The 22,044-nt window shown below is 38.3% G+C and overlaps 1 protein-coding gene across 10 annotated transcripts in view; it reads left to right on the top strand.

Annotated features, from left to right (window-relative positions):
- The first annotated feature begins 14,023 nt into the window (after window positions 1-14,023).
- Window positions 14,024-22,044, top strand: part of KDM6A (lysine demethylase 6A) — a 219,311-nt gene continuing 211,290 nt past the window's right edge. For 5 of the 10 annotated variants that reach the window (XM_087966799.1, XM_026674041.2, XM_087966797.1 and 2 more), the window contains exons 1-2: window positions 14,024-14,687; window positions 14,967-15,030. In XM_087966799.1, the coding sequence (XP_087822925.1) occupies window positions 14,521-14,687; window positions 14,967-15,030 (231 nt within the window). In that variant the 5' untranslated portion in view covers window positions 14,024-14,520. The remainder of the gene's footprint in view (window positions 14,688-14,966; window positions 15,031-22,044) is intronic. The other 5 variants (XM_087966801.1, XM_087966798.1, XM_087966802.1 and 2 more) reach the window with 2 other exon arrangements.

Genomic DNA, 22,044 nt, shown 5'->3' with positions numbered 1-22,044 from the left:
TGGAAGGGAGGAGACTGCCTGGAATTAAAAAAGAACTTACAGCAAAATCTCAACAAGACTTCCAAAAGATACATTCTAACTGAAATATCGCAACAAAAACCCCAGGAAGAGAAAGTCGAAAAAGAAATAAGAAGATATAACTCGGGACTATCTGGATTACTTGATGATTTCTGGATTCTTGGTTATTGTTTTGAATGACTAAAATCAATCGGGTGGTTGTTTAAAACTTTTTAAAATGGCTCCACTTTTAGGAGAACTGAAAATGGAACTTAAAAAGTACAAAGAAGATGCACAAGAAGGGAGAGGTTCTTTTGGCTTCGTATTTCAGTTTTTAGAAATGGAGATTTGGAATTATGGGAAACAACAAGAAATGCCTGCAGAACAAGAAGATTGCAACAAAGAAGAAGCCATCTTTAATGAACAAGTAATCTTAGATGGGGGAAAAAAATTAAGGGGGGAAAGAGAATGGAAAGTTTAAGATTGGGAAAAACAACTCACCCCCCAAAATAGAGTGAAAAATAAGTATAAAATCAGAAAGCAACAGAAGAGGGAAATGCAGAAGAGATAATTAGAAGGAGAGAGAGAAGGGGGTAAAAAGGGGAGGAAGAAGATGAGAGGGAAGAAAGAAAGGAAAAGAAGTCATAAAGGACAGAAACAAAATATAGAGAAACAGGGCCTATTTAGAGATCATGGGTGAAAATTTAATGGAAAAAGGGATTCTGCAAAGGTACATAAGATAGTATGGTTATATTAGAAACAGAAATAATTTTAGAAAATATGAAACAATGTGATTAAAATGTTTGATAAAATAGCTATCGTAATTCAGTGCAATGCTTGTCAATAAATAAATGTAATAAAAGGTATATTTAATGATTTATAAAACATATGTGAAGAGAAATAAGGGAAAAATTAATTATGGAGATTATATGTGTTTTTAAGGAAGTATGATATTTAATTGAAAAGAAGTGTTAAAGATGTTAAGATTTTAATGATTATTAATGATAGAACTGAACTGGAATGGAATGAGGGTTTATAATTACATATACTTACAATCTTTTTTTTTAAAGAATATAGTGTGTATTATAAGAATGTAGCAAGCAGAATTCGATTGGAAGTTATGTATTATGTATTATATTGAAGGTCATAACCTTAAGGTATATATTGAAGTTTAAATAAGAGTTGAATGGATGTAATTAAAAGATATAAAGGTGTCATACTCCAATTAGTAACTACAGGAGAAAATTTGTTTAATGAGAAAAGATAATATGAAATTGAAACAGAACAGACAAAAGTATAAATATAATGATTTGAATTGAGATGAGATAATCAAAATAAAATTGAGAAAATTAAAAGAGGGGAAAAACTATATAGAAAATGTAGAATAGTATAAGATATGAAATAGAACACAAAAAGGAACATGAAATTGAGTTTTGCGTCTGTATAAAGAAGTTCAGCCCGGGACCATGCTATTTTCAAAAAAGATGTTTTACTTGTATTTTGTATGTGTGAAATCCCAAATAAAACTTTATTAAAAAAAAAACTGCCTCGATCTCATCTTCTGCAATAGTTTGATTTCAATTTATGGAATACAAATTAAAGAACCCTTTTCCAACAGTGACCACAACATGATTGACTTTTGTCTCAACATACGTCCACACAAAAATCATTACAATGACGGAATCCCCAATTATAACTTAAAAGAAGGCAACTATGATCTTATAAACAACTATCTCTCATCCCTTGATTGGCAATTTCTATTCACTGGATGCAATACTGTAGAAGGCCATTACAACATATTTTTACTTGAAATCAAGAGAGTCATCAAACTATATGTACCATTAACAACTCCCAAAACCAGAAAAAAACAAATTACCCATAACAATAAGGAAGCTTCAATCCAAAAGGAAATCACTTTGGCAGAAAAACAAATCTGGTCACGTTGCCAACTTCAAAAGCCGATACAAAAATTTATGCCACCAGATAAAAACTGAATGCACCAATTATCACATTAAACAAGAAGAAAACCAATTCCTCCCGTGCTTTCTACAATTTTGTAAACAACAAACGAAAAGACTCAAAGTCCATCCCACCCCTGAAAGGACCTAATGGTAAAGACTGCAATGACGACACTATTAATGCCAACCTCTTTAACATATTCTTCAACTCAGTATTTGTAAACAGCAATGGATCATGCCCAGTATTTCCTAGTCGAACCACAGACAACTAATACATATAGATTTTACAGAAGAAAATGTTGAAAAAGCACTATGCAATCTAAAACCTCTCTATCAATTGGACCGGACGGAATATGTGCCTACTTCTTAAAAAAGCTATCCACTGCCATAGCCGAACCTCTAAGCATAATCTTTGAAAAATATTTCAGGGCCAGCTCCTAGACCTCAGCCTAGTTGAAAATTACAGACCAATTTCTTTATGCTGCGTCACCTGTAAAGTCATGGAATCAATTATTAACCAATCCATCATCCTCCACTTAGAAACAAACAACCTACTCTCTAATAAACAATTTGGTTTCAGGAAAAAACTATCATATAATCTGCAACTCTTACACTGCAAAAACATACGGACTACACAACTTGATCAGGGCAAAGCAATAGACGCAATCCACATAGACTTTTGTAAAGCCTTTGAATCAGTGGTACATGACAAACTACCCCTAAAACTAAAATCTTACGGTATCTCTGGACACCTGCATAACTGGATAGAAGCATTCCTGTCAAACAGACAACAAATGGTCAAAATTGGGAGCGTCCTATCAAATTCTGTACCTGTCAACAGTGGTGTCCCCCAAGGCAGTGTTTTAGGACCAACTCTTTTCATACTCTACATAAATGACCTCTGTGATCATATCAAGAGCAACTATGTTCTCTTTGCTGATGATGTAAAGCTATTCAACACCACAGACAATACTGCTACCCTTCAAAAAGACCTTGACTATGTATCAGAATGGTCAAACAAATGGCAACTTCAAATCTCAACAAATAAATGCTCTGTCCTACATATTGGCAAAAAAATATATATCAGAAAATAAAATACAAGCTGAACAGTCAAGACCTTGTTGATGATCCAAACTCTGTCAAGGATCTTGGAGTACTCATCTCTAATGACCTAAGTGCTAGAGCCCACTGTAACTACATAGCCAAAAAGGCATTAAGAGTTGTTAACCTAATCTTATGTAGCTTTTTCTCTTGTAATATTACACTACTAACTAGAGTATACAAAACATTTGCTAGACCAATACTCGAATACAGATCATCAGTGTGGAACCCACATTACGTATCTGATATTAACACAGTTGAGAAAGTCCAGAAATATTTCACAAGAAGAGTTCTCCACTCCTCTGCTTGTTGCAGAATACCTTATGCCACCAGACTCAAAATTCTAGACTTAGAAAACCTAGAACTACACCGCTTTCGGTCCGATCTTAGTATAGTATATAAAATCATACATTGCAATGTCCTACCTGTCAATGAATACTTCAGCTTCAACCATAACAACACAAGAGCAAACAATAAATACAAACTCAAGGTTAATCGCACCAAACTTGATTGCAGGAAATACAACTTCAGCAACAGAGTGGTCAATGTCTGGAATACTCTACCTGACTCTGTGGTTTCTTCCCCAAACCCTAAAAACTTTAACCTTAGACTGTCTACTATTGACCTCACCCCTTTCCTAAGAGGTCTGTAGGGGGCATGCATAAGCGCACCAACATGCCTACTGTCCCTGTCCTATTGTTTTTTATTTTTATTTTTCTTATATGTATCCATGTATTCATAACTATGTTTTTACTTATACCTATTATTTTGTAAGCAATTGACATAAATAAATAAATAAATAAATATTTCCCCTACCTGAGTTTTATTCCTTGTGCTAAAAGCAAAACATTTGTAATGCTTCATTTCAAGGCCTCTGGACATTGTGAAAGTTTTCTTTTAAAGCAATGCTGTGGCAAATGGATGGAGTAGGCCATATGCCAGGGTGGGAGGCAAGTGCAGACCTAGAGGGCTGGCTGCAGGCTGAGGCTGCGGCGATCAGATGGGGATAGGCCACAGTTGACCCAGCCCTGCTTCCCCGAGGGGGCACCTGGCTATGCTTACCTGTTTTGCTGCTGGAGAGGTCAGGAGCAGCCTGAGGTGGGCATTCGGGAGCAGGCCAAGACGAGTGGGAGGCCATCACATTGTAGTTCGCGGCAAAGGCAGGCAAGCAGACTGGATCACATGGCAACGTGGTCGAGGCAAGGGAGCCAAAGAGCAGCTGCAGCTATGCCATGGTGTGACTCTAAGGCACTAGCCAAGGTGTGTGAGGCCAATAAGTAGGGCAGGGAGGGGCCAGCCAGTAATTTAACAACCGGTTCAGCCCAAGTGGTACGAACCGGTTAATACCCTTTAAATGCAAGTGATAATATTAATATCTTTTAGTTTCTTGTATCCCTGACAATATTTTGGATATTTTAAAGGTTGTAGCAGGTAATTTTTATTTTTTATAACATTGAGAATGTAGACTTATGATACAAATTTTTTTAAATCTAGCTAATCAGCAAAAGAAAAGTACAGTTAGTCCTCAAGTTGAAGAGCATAACTGAGCCCGGAATAAGTCATCACAGTTGTTAAGTTAGATCATCACATGACTAGACCTGATGACAATTATTTTGGAGGTGGTCATTAAGTGAACAACATGATTGTTAAGCAAATTCATTTAACCCAATAACATTTTTTTTTGCCAAAAATGCAAAAAACACCGGAAAATGGCAAAAACCATCAAAAATCATAGTCATGTGATTGAGGGACTCTGCAAATGGCCATAAAGGTGAGCCAGTTGCCAGTGCCTAAAATGTGATCACCTGACCATGGGAAAGGGGGAAAGGTGGCCATCATATTTTTGAAATAAGGCCATAAATAGCTTTTGGGCAGGCTGTTGTAACTTCCAATGATCGCTAAGTGGCTGGTCATAAGTGGAGGACTTCCTGTACAGGAAAAAAATGCTGAAACTGGCAAAAAATGCTTTAAGAGATAGGACCCAGCTGCTCACCCAGGATTCAGTCCTCAGAATGGTTTGCCAGCAATTGTAATGAAATGTACACTTATCTGAAACTTTCTATTTTCTGCAATATTTTTACATTTTTAAGTGGTCATTTTATAAGCCTAACTGACTACTTTGGGTTCCAATCAAATGTACATAGATGTCTGAATAAACCTTACTAGAAGCACTTAATCTTGGTAACAACTAACTTAATAAAATATTGCTCTAATAATAATTTAAACCTGTTTCGCCCTTGAAGACAATCCAAGTGATGATCAAGTTTAAAAGCACAATCCTATATGCTAATCAGATATGAATGAATACTCTCAGGTTAACACCACCAGAAAAAAAAGTCTACATATTTTTGTTATAATAGTATGATGGTTACTAAAAGCTTTAATTTTTTAAGTAAACATTTAAATAAATAAATGCACATATAATCTGTAAATGACTGTCTTATTTTAGAAAGAAATGTTTCCTGGATTAAGTACAGGTGAAACACGAAAAATTAGAATATCGTGCAAAAGTTCATTTATTTCAGGAATGCAACGTAAAAGGTGAACCTAGTATATGAGATAGACTCATTACATGCAAAGCAAGATAGTTCAAGCTGTGATTTGTCATAATTGAGATGATGATGGCTTACAGCTCATGAAAACCCCAAATCCACAATCTCAGAAAATTAGAATATTGTGAAAAGGTTCAATATTCTAGGCTCAAAGTGTCCCAACTCTAATCAGCTAATTAAGCCATAACACCTGCAAAGGGTTCCTGAGCCTTTAAATGGTCTCTCAGTCTGGTTCAGTAGGAATCACAATCATGGGAAAGACTGCTGACCTGACAGTTGTGCAGAAAACCATCACTGACACCCTCCATAAGGAGGGAAAGCCTGAAAAGGTAATTGCAAAAGAAGTTGGATGTTCCCAAAGTGCTGTATCAAAGCACATTAATAGAAAGTTATGTGGAAGGGAAAAGTGTGGAAGAAAAAGGTGCACAAGCAGCAGGGATGACTGCAGCCTGGAGAGGATTGTCAGGAAAAGGCCATTCAAAAGTGTTGGGGACTTTCACAAGGAGTAGACTGAGGCTGGAGTCAGTGCATCAAGAGCTAACATACACAGACAGATCCTGGACATGGGCTTCAAATGTCGTATTCCTCTTATCAAGCCGCTCCTGAACAACAAACGTCAGAAGCATCTTACCTGGGCTAAAGAAAAACATAACTAGTCTGTTGCTCAGTGGTCCAAAGTCCTCTTTTCTGATGAGAGCAACTTTTGCATCTCATTTGGAAACCAAGGACCCAGAGTCTGGAGGAAGAATGGAGAGGCACACACTGCAAGATGCTTGAAGTCCAGTGTGAAGTTTCCACAGCCTGTGTTGATTTGGGGAGCCATGTCATCTGCTGGTGTTGGTCCACCCTTTTTCATTAAGTCCAGGGTCAACCATCTACCAAGGAGATTTTGGAGCACTTCATGCTTACTTCCGCAGACGAGCTTTATGGGGATACTGACTTCATTTTCCAGCAAGACTTGGCACATGCCCACACTGCCAAAAGCACTAAAACCTGGTTCAATGACCGTGGGATTACTGTGCTTGATCAGCCAGCAAACTCGCCTGACCTGAACCCCATAGAGAATCTATGGGGCATTGCCAAGAGAAAGATGAGAGACATGAGACCGAACAATGCAGAAGAGCTGAAGGCCGCTATTGAAGCATCCTGGTCTTCCATAACACCTCAGCAGTGCCACAGGCTGATAGCTTCCATGCCACGCCGCATTGAGGCAGTAATTGCTGCAAAAGGGGCCCAAACCAAGTACTGAGTACATATGCATGCTTATACTTTTCAGAGGTCTGATATTGTTCTATGTACAATCCTTGTTTTATTGATTGCATGTAATATTCTAATTTTCTGAGATTGTGGATTTGGGGTTTTCATGAGCTGTAAGTCATAATCATCACAATTATGACACATCACGGCTTGAACTATCTTGTTTTGCATGTAATGAGTCTATCTCATATATTAGTTTCACCTTTTATGTTACATTCCTGAAATAAATGAACTTTTGCGCGATATTCTAATTTTTTGAGTTTCACCTATAAGCACCATTAAGTCAACATTCTTTTAAATAATTTTACTAATCAGTTTCTTGGTAGATTAGTAATTTGAACAAAAAAATTCTAGCCAAGTAGAATATAAGAAATACTAGAAAACTCTTACAGAATTTTTAACCAAGAGATTAATAGATACAGTAAATGATACATATATTTTATCAATATTAATTATACATATCCACTAATTTTATGGGTGCATGAAACTGATCTTTGGGAAAATACTTAATAAAACCTGCAAACTTTGTTGTTCTGAGAAAGCTGTTTTTAAAAGTTTCCTATTGCCTGCATATTAAGCAGAGTTGATAGTGTGATGACCCTTAGTCTAACAACTCCTGCAAGCAATGCACTGTATATAGATATTCTAAATGTCAGAGATCAAAAAGATAGTCTTCAACTGACAGGCAGATGATAAAGTCACTGCTGGCAACCATCCCTCAGGAGAAATTTCAAAAAGTGAACAATCACAGAAGGGCCCAGATTCTATGCATATAACTTCTAAAGTTAGAGCTGCAGGAGTAAGGTTTTTAAGATTTGATGGAATGGGTAAGTTGCTATGGGAACAAATCGTTCTTAGATAATCTGGTCCTTGGCAGTTTTTCAGTTGTATAAGCAGACAAAATTGGAAACTAATGTAACAATATCAGCACAAAAAATATAGTTATGGAAGATACAAATTGACAACTTGGTTGCTATTAAATATAAGATCTAAAATGGTTTTTTAAAAAGCAGTCCAGTGTATAAATACATCCTGATGTTTAGGGGGAGGGAGTGAATTTATAATATATAAAACCTTATATAGATCTATGTTAGAATTGATAATGGTAATCCTGTCACTTTTAGGAAAAATGAAACTGACAGAACATCAAGAATTGATAGAAACATTACAAGTAATTTATTAAATCAGATGTATTCATAATGCAAAAACCAGTTGCATAAGAGATATTATAAACTCCCAAGTTATTGAAACTCTTGTGAGGCAGCAGTCAAGATCAGTATCGACACTAAAGCTTATCTGAATTAAAATTCATCTTATTTGTTGGTGGCTGTTTAACTCCTGATTTTATTGATTAAAATTATGTTAATGTAGTTTTCTTGGTTTTGCCGTTGCTTTCTTTAATGAGTCAATATCTCAGTCTCTCATCCAAAACCTAGCAGATATAACCTTGCTTAGATTCTGAACCCAGATATGAACAATCAGGTACTACCAGTTGTTGAAGCTGTAACTCTTAAAATTATCTCAAAAATTGCCTTGAGGAAATTTAGATTTAAAGAATAATTTGTTTGGTATAACCCTAAGGGTTTGTACTTTCTATGTAGTTATCTCTTGATGAAAGTGAAATTAACTTTGGTCCTAGAAATAGACTGGAAGTCAAATGGAAATACAGTGGAATCTCGAGTCGCAATCGTAATCTGTTCCAGGACTACGACTGCAACCAATATGGTCATGACTAGAAGCACGACCAACTGTGCATGCACAGACAAAAATTTGTGCAGACTGCACATGCATGGAAGGGGAAATCAGCGTGGAAAGGGAATCTGCCGCGGCCAGGTTTGTTTGCCACCTGATTTCTGAAATTCAAAAATCTGGTGGATTTTTTGGTCAGAACCTGATTTGGTCGCAAACAGAAGGGTTCGCGACCCGAGTTCCACTGTAAAACATTTGGCTCAATCAGACATATGTGAAGTTCAACAACTTCTGCCCTCTTCAAAATCTTATCCTAAATATCCTAACTGCTCTTATTTTCAACACTTCTTTTTCCTGCACTTTCAAGGAAACCAAAATAACTTTTAATCAGTGAGGCATTTTATAACTACTTGGATCAACACATCCACTCAAGTCCTTATAAGCCAACAAAACATTCAGACAGTATATTGTCTTTAGCAGCTTGTCTACATCCTTATTTTTAAATTATGCCTTCACTGAGAAAAAGTCTGAAGGGCACTTTTTCTTATAATTTATATTGGAAATCTACAAGGATTCTAATGGGAAAAAGTAGAACAAGCTAGATTTTGCCCCAAACTTGATTGTAGCGATCAAGTCATTGCACTAATTTCTTACCTGGAGAACAATTCCCAAGGAAAATGAAAAATGTCTCTGTTTTTCTTGACCTCTCTGCAGCCTGCAATACTATCTGGATAGAATGTCTTTTTGAAGTTATCAAGGTTATACCTTGCCGTAAAAACTTTGCCTTGATTGACAACATGTTGAATAATAAAGTATTTCTAGTTTTCACAGAATTCAATAGAAGCAGATATCATAAACTGAATAATGTACTACCACAAGGATCAGTGCTTTTTAAAACTTGTATGTCCATGATATGCCTGAAACTGTTTCTAAGAAATTTAATTATGCAGATGAAACCAATCTCATAGCCCAAAAAACCAACTTCAGTAATGCAGAGGATATCCTTTCTCAAGATCTCCTGAAGCTGGATGACTACTTCAAAAATGGTGCCTTGCAATCAAGCTTAATTCAGCAATAGGTACACAAATTATCAGTCTTCAGTGAAGTTCCAGAACCATATTTTATTATGCAATAACTTTCCGAAGTACCTGAGGTAATACTGGACAGATCACTACCCTTCTGACCATACCTGTAAAAAATAGCTGCAAAATTGAAAGGCCACAGCAATTACTGTGACAGACTGGATAGAACAGGGGTGTCAAACTCAAGGCCCACAGGCCAGATCTGGCCTGCAGTGTGCTTAGATTGGGACCATGGGGCCACCCTGGCAACAGTAAAAGACCGGCCTCCTGAGCTCCATTTTCGCTGGCAGAGGGTTGCAGGAGCCCGTTTTTTTCTGGCAGAGTGCTCAGGCCACCATAGGCACCTCCAACATGAGTGACATCGAGCAGGCCATGCCCATCCTAGCCACACCCACCCCAGCCCGAGGTCAAACACAACCTTCATGCGGCCCTCAATGAAATTGAGTTTGACACCCCTGGGCTAGAACATCCTGGGGTGCTGATGCTAACACCCTACAAACAACAGCCTTGGCTTGGTTTGTTCCACAGCTGAATATTGTGCCAGTGTGTGGCTTAACAGTGCCCACACCCAATTGGTTTATGTCTGGCTCCACCAGACAATGTGTATCATCTCTGGAACATTGCATCCCACTTGTGCATACTGGTTACCAGTATGTTGCAATATCATATTGCCCCACATACTAAGACAAGTTCTTGTTTAGTTATGGTCAAGGATGCTAATCAACAAGGCCCTCCCTGTTCACCAGGACAATGCATAGCCCATAACAAGATTGAAATCCCATGGGCCAGCATGGAAAACAATGATTTGCTTAACATCCAGCCAGTTTAACCCCCATGTCTTGAGAAAAGAATGGTCAAAAGTACCTTCTTGTGGCCTGACCATTGGTGATCCCTCTGCTAAAACCAACTGATTTTGACTTATCTTGCTCTATCTGGACAAGATTGAACAGATTTGGGTGTGATACTGGACGAATTGCCTCAGCCTATTAGTGCGGATGGAAAGATCCCCTTTGTTTTGACAGTGGTGCTGATATACAAACTACTAAACATATTGTGCATATTGTGGGTTTGTCCACTTTGTGCGTTCTCTGGTTCCCTAGAAGTCCTTCATGAAGCAATGCCAGAGGCAATTTCCTGGAAGCTGAATTGGACAACCAGTTATGAGGCCACTGTAGTTTTATGTATAATTTACATGGATTGTGTATCATATGCTAAATAATAATCAAAAAAAGCAAACTGCCTATGGCTGAAGACACTCTATGCTTATAGAATAAGACTGTTTTAATAGACTGTGCTTATGGACAAAGCTTTTCATATTCCAGTTTATTTAAATTGTATCTCTAGATTTGCATCAAGTGTGGAAAGAGAAAAGTTGCACATTAAACGAGCTCTTGTTCCTTTTATGTCTGCCAATTTTTTTTAACCAAGCAATGCATTTGATGAACCAATTACTTTTGCCTATTTTGGCAGTCTCATGCTTTTGCCTGACCGCCCACTCACCCACCCACTAAATCGGTTAAGTTTTGTGTTATTGATCAATGGTTGACATTATCTTTGTGACTTTATGTCTCACACAGTAATCTCAACTAGCATCTTGCACCAATCAATTAGATCTGATAGATAACAACTTTTCCGACATGGATTTTAAAACTAATAGCAGGCAAAAAAGGAACGAAAATTGACCACCTCCCTAATCCTCTCCTTAGAAATGTCACATTCAACAATCCATTGATTAGGAACAAGTTATAATCAATAGCTTATATAATCCTAATTGATGGTAGTCTTTGTAAATTGACTTGGTTTAAACTTATTCAGAGCAAGTAACTAAAAAAATGTAGATGCAAAACTTATTTTTTCCAAGGTAAAAATGTTTCCATGGAAAACAAAACACAATGCTCAACATCAAATATGTTTAAAAATTACACATTTCAAAGGCTACTGCTTTAAAATATTAACATTTTTTGTTTGCTTCCACAGTATAATTGGGAAAGAATGCAGCATGACCTTTATAAATGAAGCACTGTAGTAAAGTTATTTTAAGTAAATCAAACTGGCATTTTTGGCATACAATTAAAATGTATAAAACAACTTGTAAAGTAGGTAGAATAGCATTCTAAATAATTTAAGAACAATCATACTAGAAAAAAATCCAATACTTTTCAAGTTCAAGGATTATTTACAAAACTGGCCCACATAGCATGTACATATCACACATCAGCGCTAGCTTTTGTCCATTAAAGTCCAGGAATTTCATGGGGCTTATTACACATGGTAATTATGTAGTCCTTTATTACTTTAAGGCAGATGTGAAGTTTGGAAATCATATTACAGTAAAAAGCCCACGGCAGCATTTTTACAAATGCAGCATATGCTGAATTGTGATAAATTAATATAGATACAAAATTAGGAATGTGGAAACAACTAGTACAGTGCGCTAGAAAGGCAAAATATTTCAGTATTTCTTTTACTGCCTTCTCGCCGCTTCATGGGAGAAACTGGAAAAATCGAAGACGTCCGTTTGCTTCACCTCTCGCTGAAGCCAAGAAACATTCAATTCCCCCCCAACAAAAAAAAAGTTCTTTGTGCCGCTCTCCTCCCTAACACGTCCCGCATGTCTATTTCTAGATTCGTAATCTGTGTAGAAAGAGGGGACTTTCCAAAGAGGCCTTTGGCCAGTTACTCTTCTGGATCAAAAGCATAAGCTCCCGGCATTGCGTTAAAGGTTGACTTCTTGCACGGAAAAAACGTCAATTCTTTCACTTATCTGCACTGGGAACGGGGTGGGTGTGAGTCCACCCCCCCCGCTCAAGCTCCTTGGAAAGGGAAAAGACTCCCAACGCCTATATATATAAATTAGGCCCAGAAAAAAAGAGTCGTTCGTCTCTCACGAAGGAGACGAGCCCAAGTCGCAGCAACCAGAACCACCCCTCGCTCCCCGCGACTGCCGCTGCTACAAGGCGGCACCTTCTCCGTTCAAAGTATTTTGCGAAGAGCGGCGAAATACCGCCCAGTTACTCTAGATCTGTTAACGGGAACAGGCGCCACTCAGGCAACCGCCCACTCCCTCGTAGCGTCCCGCTAAGCTCGGCTCCGTGCCCGGACGGATTCCTCTCGTCACGCGCACAGACGGCGCTCAAGGGAAGCCATTATTTCTCGTTGGTGGCAGAACCACGCCCCAGGCCGTCCTAAGGGGCAGCGGGAGGGGCACACGCGTTGGCAAAGAGTAACCCCTCTCTACGCACACGGTGACAATATCAGTTGCACATCCTCACCGAGGAGACTGCCGCCCGCGCGCCCTGGCGTAACTGCGATTCGCGCTGGAAGACCCTTAAGCCCTTTTACAGAAATGCAGCCGCTCCGCAAACTAATTTAAAAGGCGCGTACAAACATGCTGATCATGAGTGACAAAGCCGTTTGATTGACTCACCAACGGCCGAATGATAACCCGAGAATATAATAAAATCCCGCCCTCTCTGCTAATATTGTGCATCCAGCGATGAGGATGGAAACCTAAGAAATAGAATGTGGTTGAATGTTTCCGGTTTCTGATTGACCTTTTGAAGTACGTACCACAAGTCGGAAAAGAGTGATGAAAATACGTAGGGGTAAGTATTGTGGTAATAAACAAATATAATAGAGGTCTTCATTTCATCGCTACGCTTAGCACTAAGCATGCTTTCCGTTCAAAATGGCTTTTGATTTCTAAGAAAGTCTGCGACTTCATTTGCCCGTTGGAATAGATCCCTTCCCTGTTTTTTAATGAAGAGAAAATAGTTTGGTTATTCAGTGCCCTGCTTCTTCGCAGGTCAACTGGCAAAATTTCAACTGGCAAAATTTTACAATACATTTTGCTAACCGGCGTGAAAACCTGCCACTTTATAAATGGGAGATTTAAAGATGTAAACAAAAAAAGTGGCTTTGGCTAGCGAGTCGAACACACGAACTTTTCCAAACAAGATTAAAAGACGCGTTTGATATCCATCTTTTCAGAACCGAAACACACTTTATGGGTAGGAGAATGCGTTTAATTATTACCTTGTCAAGGCATCAGAATTCAACCCATTTTAAATTCACGTACTGTAGCTTGTTCTAGTAGTTTACAAAAACTTAAGACTACATGCCAATTTAAAAATTATTTAAGGGATGCGAGCCTTTGAAATTTGCCGTTTAATTCCTCTTGCCCGGCCGCATGTGAGGCTCTCCACATATTGCAACTGGAAGGTCTGAAATACAGCCTCAAATACATAATGGCTTTAGCTCCTTGATCGAAACAGCGGCAATACCAATCTCGAGCGTAGCGCTAGAAGAGCGCTACGACTGACGTAAGTCAACAAAGGTCACGTGGCCACGCCTAAGTGCATTGATTGGCTGCGTGGGCACAGGGAAACGGGGTGGGGAGGGGGGGGTCACGGTGGCGGCGTGGGGTTCGCTGTGTGACACAATTACAACAACTTTGTTCAGCTGCTGGGGAAGTTTGTACAGACAACAAATACATCCCACGCGGGCGGGCGCGGGTCCCTGTCACCTGGACACCACTCACTTTTCGCCGCTGGGGCTGGCGGCTCAACAGCGATGTAAACACTGCTCCGTCACCGCCGCCAGCAGCAGCAGCAGCAGCAGCAGCAGCAGAAGCCTCCTCCTCCTTCTCCTCCCACTCCCCCCCAGTCTTCAGCGCTGGGGCTCCCTTCCTGCTCCCTCCTCCTCCGATCAGCGGGGCTTCCCCCCGCCTTTCTCTCCCTCCCCCTCTCTGCCGGCTGTTGTTGTTGTAATAAAAGTTGTGGTGGTGCGTGTGTGTCGGGCACCCCGCCCCGCCCGGCACTGGGGGGGTGTTGGGGCACGCGGGGAGGGGGGCTTGCGATCGTGAGTTAATTACGTTGCGTTTCCATGAAATCGTGTGGAGTGTCGCTCGCCGCCGCTGCCGCCGCCGCTGCCTCTACTGCTTTCGGTGATGAGGAAAAGAAAATGGCGGCGGGGAAAGCGAGCGGCCAGAGCGAGGAGGACTTCGCCAGCCTGACAGCGGAGGAAAGAGAACTCCTCTCTGGCCTCGACAGGTACTCAAACAGCAGCCTCCGTGTCCCGGCTCGTCCGGTGATTTCTCTTGCCCGCCCGCCCGAGGTGTACGAGTGAGCGAGTGTGTGTGCGCGTGAGAGGGAGAAAAAGCGAGTGCGAGTGTGGCGGTGCTTTTGGGCCGGAGTCAGGGCTCTGCCCCTGCCAGTGAGTGTGAAGGAGCGCACGGAGCGATCTGTTTGGGGCGGGGTGGGCTGGGGGACTCCGCGAACGTGTCTGTTTTGCTCAATCTCTCTCTGTCGCTTGATTTCCCCCTTGTGCAGCCGACTCTTCGGATTTTTAAGGCTTCATGAAGATGGCGCCAGAACGAAGGCCTTGCTGTTAAAGGTAAGGGGACTGGGGGGGTGGGGGGAGGAGGTAACCGACCAGGGAGCCACCCTCCCGGGTTTGTGTGTGTGTATTTGTGTAGGAGCCTGTGTGAGTCTGCTGGAGAGCTGCGGAATTAAACCGTCGCCTCGCGACCGTGAGGTTCGGCATCCCCTTCCTCGCCTGGCTCTCGGGAGAGAACCGCTCGGCTCTTCGCTTCTCCGACCCACTGGAATAGAAAGCTCCCGTTGTCCACTTTCAGGGTTTTATCTAAAAAGTAGGGTGGAAGGTGCCGCCCCGATTCTCTCCATTTAGGAGCGATTTATCTGAATAATAAAATCGGGCGATATTTAATAAGGACTGGTTGCTGAAGGTAACGAACTGGATCGAACTGAATGGCTGAAAATGAATTGATATAAATAGGAAGTAGGGTGTTGAAGAAACGTGGTGCCTCTTTCGTGATGTGTCACTCTCAGGAGTCTGTAGCAAACTGATTTGTTTACTCGTGGTGTATCCATCTTCCTTGTAACGTGCATCTTCATTGAACGATTTGCTTTTTCTTAAGCTTTTTACTTCGTAGGACGTTTATAGAGAACGGGTTGTAGGTTGCGGCTGTTTTTGTACAACTGACTAAAGAGGTATCTTCTTTGGGTTAAAAAAAAAGTTCTTGGTCCTGTCATTTAGTGAAGTAATGGCTTCTCCTCTTGGCCCAAGATGGCCGGACAGGGAGGAGAAAGAACTTGATGGGAGGAGGTAAACAGAAATAAATACTCGGAATGTATATACAAATGTGTGTGAAATGTTTGACTTTTTAGGACTGCATAGGCTAATGTGTCTAAAGAGTTTTCCTAGTTGAATGTACTAAAAGCAGAATATTGTGTTTACAGAGCTATTGGTAAATCTTATTAACCTGTAGCATATCTACCTAAATTAAATAGATTTAGATACAACAAATTAATTTACGGGACAAACATTAGATGACAAGAAATGGTTTATATTGCATTACTTGAGGGTTTTTTTTAGTGCTAGTATCCCACAGCTTTAATTTAGATGTAATGATTTTCTTATTTTAAGAATGATTGTTCATTGAATTTATTGGTCTACTTTTGGTATAATATAAGCTCTGCATTTCTTTTATATAACGAAGTAGCTTAAAGATTAATGATTTAGAGATTTTTTTTGATCAGAGTGGAAGTTCTTGTTTCTGGTGACATTGTTTTTAAAAAGGCAATCTTTACCAAAGGTTGACATTTTCTATGTCAAATATCTATGATGGGAGCTATCTGACTTTGAAATCTTCAAGTGTTTCATTTTCTGGCACAAGGTGAAACTACAGTATATTGAAAGAGTTGTTTTTGATGTTTGAAATGTTAGACCACAGTATTAATGTTTTATATGATTTTGAAGAAAAGGGCTCTAATATGTTATTAATTCCTCTGTAACTTAATTATGTATTTATCTACAGTGTAATTTTAGGAAAATCATGGGTTGGTTTTGTTTCATTGGTGTAAGTTTAATGCTTAGTGTGTACTATAGTATATGTTGTGATCTAAGTATTTTAAAATGGTTTGTATATTAAACCTAGATTAGAATTTTAATTGTATGAATATCAGAAGTCAGATTATTGGTCCTGCTCTCACAGAATTGGTAAAACTGAATGGCAGGGTTTCAGCCATAATTTTTCTCACTTTTGCCTGGAAATTAAATGGGAATTTTCTTCATGTAAATTATTTGCTTTGCTATAGTAAGTACTTCAGCTCTTTCTTTACATGTATTTCTACTCAGTAATATATCTTGTTGAATTTGATAGGGATTACTCCAGGTAAGTGGATATAGCATAAATGGTATCAGAAATTGCGTATCAAAAGAAAACATTTTAAACAGCCTATGGTTCTGCAAAAAGAGCGAAGTCAAACAATTCTCATACTGGTGCCTTTGAAAATATTAGGGTAGTAACTTTCAGAATTCCTAGCTATCAAAACGTGTTTCCATCAAATTTGAGATTGAAGAAGACTATGCTAAATATTAAAGTTTATTTTCTAGAATAAGTCACATCAAGCAAAGAAAATGGTACCTTGGTATTCATCATTAATTGGTTCCATGAAATGATGACTATCAAAAATGATGAGTATAAAACAGATTTTCCACATAAGGAATAACGTAGTGAGTCACAAGGCAAACAACACAGACAAGTTCTAGCTTGTTGAGTACCAAATTTGGTGAGTTTCAAAGCAGTTGAGTACTGGTACCACTGTAATTGAATTATATAGGAGATAAATTATAGATTTGTTATAGACAGATGTGTATGTGTGAGTCCAGAATATAAGCATTTTAGGTAAGGTAGCCCAAGTCAAAGAAACAGTGATGGTCATAAGTACCCAATGCTTGATGATAATAAAGTCAGAGAATTCAACAAAACTCTCAATTCAGACCTCCCTGCCCTGGTATGCTCCAGGAGTTTTAGTCTACAATTCAGTTTGTATTGCAAGATGTATGGTGTAAGGTATAACAATTCATCTGTAGAAACAAGTTTAGAAAGATTGCTTTAAGAAATAATGAGAACAGTAGGAAATTGGAATGAGGAATTCTGCACTCTTAAATGTTAATACTGATGTTTATAATCAGTGAGAGAAAGCAATCTAATAATTCTCCAAACTATTTTACCTTTTTAAAGGCAAAATTAAAGCTGCAAGTTAAATATTTCAAAATCTGTGTGGGTTTCAGCCTGAGTTCAGTATTGTTTGTTAATAGTTATATGGAAGGTTTGTGGTTTTGTTGTTTAAAACAGCTTTCATATTGTAGGAAAAGTTGAAGAAACTATTGCTTATGTGCAAAGTCAGGATTCTGAATCCAGAGATACTGGTATTTGTACAGATATGGATGATAAATGAGATACCTGTGTAAGAGCGGGGAAATGTCAAGTATTTTCCTCTTGAATAGTGATTAAATCCATGATCACCATGAAACCTGTCTCTCAAGCTTGGTATTTGTGTTTCTTTTGATAGATTGTTTCAGTTGTTTTATAAGAAAAATTTAGTTAAATATTCTCCAAAGTGATAGCCATGTTATGAATCAGCTCCCACCAGTAGTAATGTACATTAATACATTTGCATAGCAGGTATGGCATTGACTGAATTTAATACACATGAAGTTGATAATTCATTTGCATGATAAATCCACAGCTAATAGGTATCTAGAAGGTTTGATTTTATTTTTAAACACTATAGCTTATATAATGGCATACTGACTTGTGTTCATTGGTTTATTTTTCAACTGTTTCAGTGTATTGTTCTGTAATCTTGAAAACATAATGCCATTTGGATTTTAAAGGATGTACAGCTTGTGTTCTAGTATAACCACTTTTATATGGAAATATAAAGTTAATTCCAGGAAAGTTTGAACAGTTGAACCAAAATTGGAGTAATGCACCTTATCAAAATCTACTTCAGTTTTAATTTATATAAGTAATCTTTTGCCTTGTTCTTTAATCAGTTAAGGTCTTACCTCTTTTGATATGCAATCTACTAATTTGCCAGACTTATATAGAATAGTAAATTTTAGGTGAAAGTAATATCTGTATTTAAATTTTATGATATAATGAATGTCATAATAAAGCAGTAACACCTTCAAAATACGTTTTGCTAGTTTATGAATATGTTTTGTTACTATATTGTTGATATGGTGAGTTGAGATTTTATATAGTGGTTCAGAGTATTTTTTTAATTTATCTGTTCTAATCTCTAGCTACACTGAATTCCAGCCTTACAAATATATGAACATTTGCATATACCTTGCTTCCCCCCACCCCCATAGCATAGAAGCTATCTCTAATACTTTTGATGATTTTATATGTGTGCTGCTATATTTATTTCTTAGATTTATACAGTCTTTTATTGAGAAGCTCAAAGCTGTGTAGGTAGTGCTTCCCCTCCAGTTTTTAATCACAACAATAATTGTATGTCATAAATTGAACTTTATATCATTATATCTCAATCTGGACTTATTATATAGATTTCAGTTAGCCAGCTTTCTTTAGCCAATAGAAAAATGCTGGGGATAGAAATCCACATATCTGGAGTTGTGAAGGTTGGGAACACTATGGATAGATGTTTACTGAGTTTTTGTTAGTGGTATATTGCATAGATTCATATATTTGGATTATACAAAAAAGTGCATGTGAAGTTTAACTTGTGAAACTGTCAGCTTCTTGAACTACTCATACATTGCTTCAGATCAAATGCATATAACTAAAGCATAGCTCTTGGAAGATATTAATATTGTAATGGCATTATCTGGTATATGGACCTAAGATATTAATGTAGTTAGCAACTTGAAATGGCATTTTTATACACAGTTTGAATATACAGTATATTTAATATGTAGTCCACCTAGTTAAATATTACAAACATACTTATTCTTATTGGCTAGAAATGTTAAGTATCAGTTTCTTAACGTGTATTTGCATGCAATCACAGATAATTGTTTATATTGCCTGTTTACTAACAGTTTAGCAAAATTCTGATTGACAATTCTACAGTATTAAAAAAGAAAGTGGAATTGCAGAGTATTTAATATCTTAATGTTACTAAGTATATTTTTATAGCAGATGTTAAGTCAGATACTAAATCTTGATAGATTAAAAGGATAGGCAATGCAGTATACTGTTCACTTAGAAGAAGAGTTTAGTTTGCATAATCATAATGATATAGGTCTCTTTAAAAAAAATAAAAATGAAGGGAATCTTGAACTTTTTTTCTTTTTATTCATTCATTGTGTTTCTATACAGCCTAAGAATATATTTCATGAATTGTGTGGGTTTCATTTTCCAAGGTGGCTAATTCATGAATATGCAGGCATGTATGAGTTGATGCATAAAAAATATTCTTCCCCAACCATAATAGTTAAAAGAACATTTATTAACTGATATTAATCCTGGTATAATCTAATAATGTATTGGTGATTTGTTGGTCACATAATCTCCAAGCTCCTTTCTTAATAACCTGCTCTGCTTTCTGGCTCTAGTCAGTACAGGTAGTCCTAGACTTACAACAGTTAATTTAGTAACCAAAATTACAAGGGTACTGAAAAACATGATTTATGACTGTTTTTCATATTTACGACTTTTGCAGCATCGTCATGGTCATGTGATCAAAATCCAGGTGTTTGACAATTGATTCATATTTATGATGGTCTCAGAGTCATGTGATAATTTTTTGCAAATTTTTGATAAGCAAAGTCAATGGGGAAGTCAGTAATAAGCATGTTACTAATTTGCTTCCCCATTGACTTCGCTTATCAGAAAATTATGTTACATTATGTTACTAACTTAATCACAGTGATTCACTTAACGAAATTCACTTAACAGTCTTGTTTAGCAACAAAAATTTTGGGCTCAATTTGGTTGTAGAGTGCTGAATGGTAGTAAAAAATAGAAGTGCAGTCTCTGCTCTGCTATCAGTAGAGAAATCATTGCAGAATCCAATCTGGGTCGGTCACCAGGACCAGAGATTTTGTCTTCGAGCTTTCGGACTCATGCTGGAGCCCATCTTCAAGGAACTTTTCTCTTATCTGCAAGAGAGATCATTTTTGTGTAGTTGTCATTTTTGGTTAATAAACCGGGATATCCTTTTTTAGAAGAAGGGTAAGGAAAAAAATAAAATAACTGTGTGTATGTGCATGCATGCGTACTGTATATGTATGTATGAGGTTGTGTATAAATACAAATTCCTATTTCACTTCTGTGGATAGTTTGTGTCTCTGTTAGAGGTCTGGTAGTTTGAGAGTTCTGCACATCTTAGTTATTTCTAGTACTCAACCTTTCTGAACTCTGAGATTGGCCTTAGGATCTGTCAAGAGTCATTCTTCCAGTTTAGGAACCACAGCCCTGAGTGCTCTCGCCACCAGTTGGATCACGTTAGCTTTTATTTTTCATATCCTCTCTAATTCCTCCTTCAGACTCTATAGTTCTCCAAATTCTCATGTTCTATCTTCCTGATGTTTCTATCACTTGGCTGTTGTGCCATTTAATGTATTCTGTTGCTGCCTGCATCTTATATCTTACCACTATTTGTTAAATTGTCTCTGAGGTCTCTTTGCATCTTGGGTCCTATCTAATGTGGTTTACTCCTTCTTGTATGGATTTGGTCCTTACTGCCTGTTCTTGTGTGCTCTGATCAAGTGCCTGAGTGCTGCCTTTTAGTCTATCCCTTTCAGTCACTGGTAAGATTTCCCAGTGTCAGCCACCTCAGCGATTTCTTAAAAGTACATTCCAGGTTTATCTGATCATCTGAGCCAACTGGACTTTTGTCAGCTTACAGAATTTATACAATAAAAAGAGGTGCTTTTGAATTAGTCTTGACCCCTGGGACAACTACAGTTTCTTGGAAACATTGCTTTCCAATGGCTAAGAAAAAGTGATTGACCCAAAGTCACCTAGCTCAGGGGTCTCCAACGTTGGCAACTTTATGACTTGTAGACTTGTGGAAGTCCACAAGTCATAAAGTTGCCAACGTTGGAGACCCCTGACCTAGCTTTCATGCCCAAGGCAGGACTAGATCTCAGTTGTCGTGTTTCTAGCCTGGTGCCTTTAACTGCTATACAAACTAGGTCTCAGATATTAATTCAAATAAAAGACCAAAAGTCTAGAATTAGAGAAAATGTAGTTGCTGCTGTATAAGTCAATGCCCAAAGACCTGCTGAAAGACACCTATTTTCTCTTACTTTTAGAATGGAATAAGGCTGGGGTCCATTCATGCTTCTGAGTACAAACTGCTGTGTTGCAGAAGAGGAGAGTTGCCATGCCTCTTAGTAGATGGAGACCATTGGTTAGTGCTCATTAATTGTCTGAGTAGAAAGATACCTAGGCCCTAAACCATATAGGACTTAATGCAAGTGACCTGCATCTTGAATTGTACCCTAAAACATGCTGGAAATATATTATTACCTTTATTGTCAGAGTACAACATATGTACAGTGAGATTGGCTGAGATTCCCTTCATGCATACCCCACCCCACACAACTCACAAGTGAGGACAG

Source organism: Notechis scutatus, chromosome 5, assembly GCF_049901735.1.
Source record: "Notechis scutatus isolate UNSWTSFEM ecotype Mainland chromosome 5, rNotScu1.2, whole genome shotgun sequence".
Taxonomy (NCBI): domain Eukaryota; kingdom Metazoa; phylum Chordata; class Lepidosauria; order Squamata; family Elapidae; genus Notechis; species Notechis scutatus.
The sequence above is the reverse complement of the archived record's forward strand: the minus strand, read 5'-3'. Positions and strand labels throughout refer to the sequence as shown.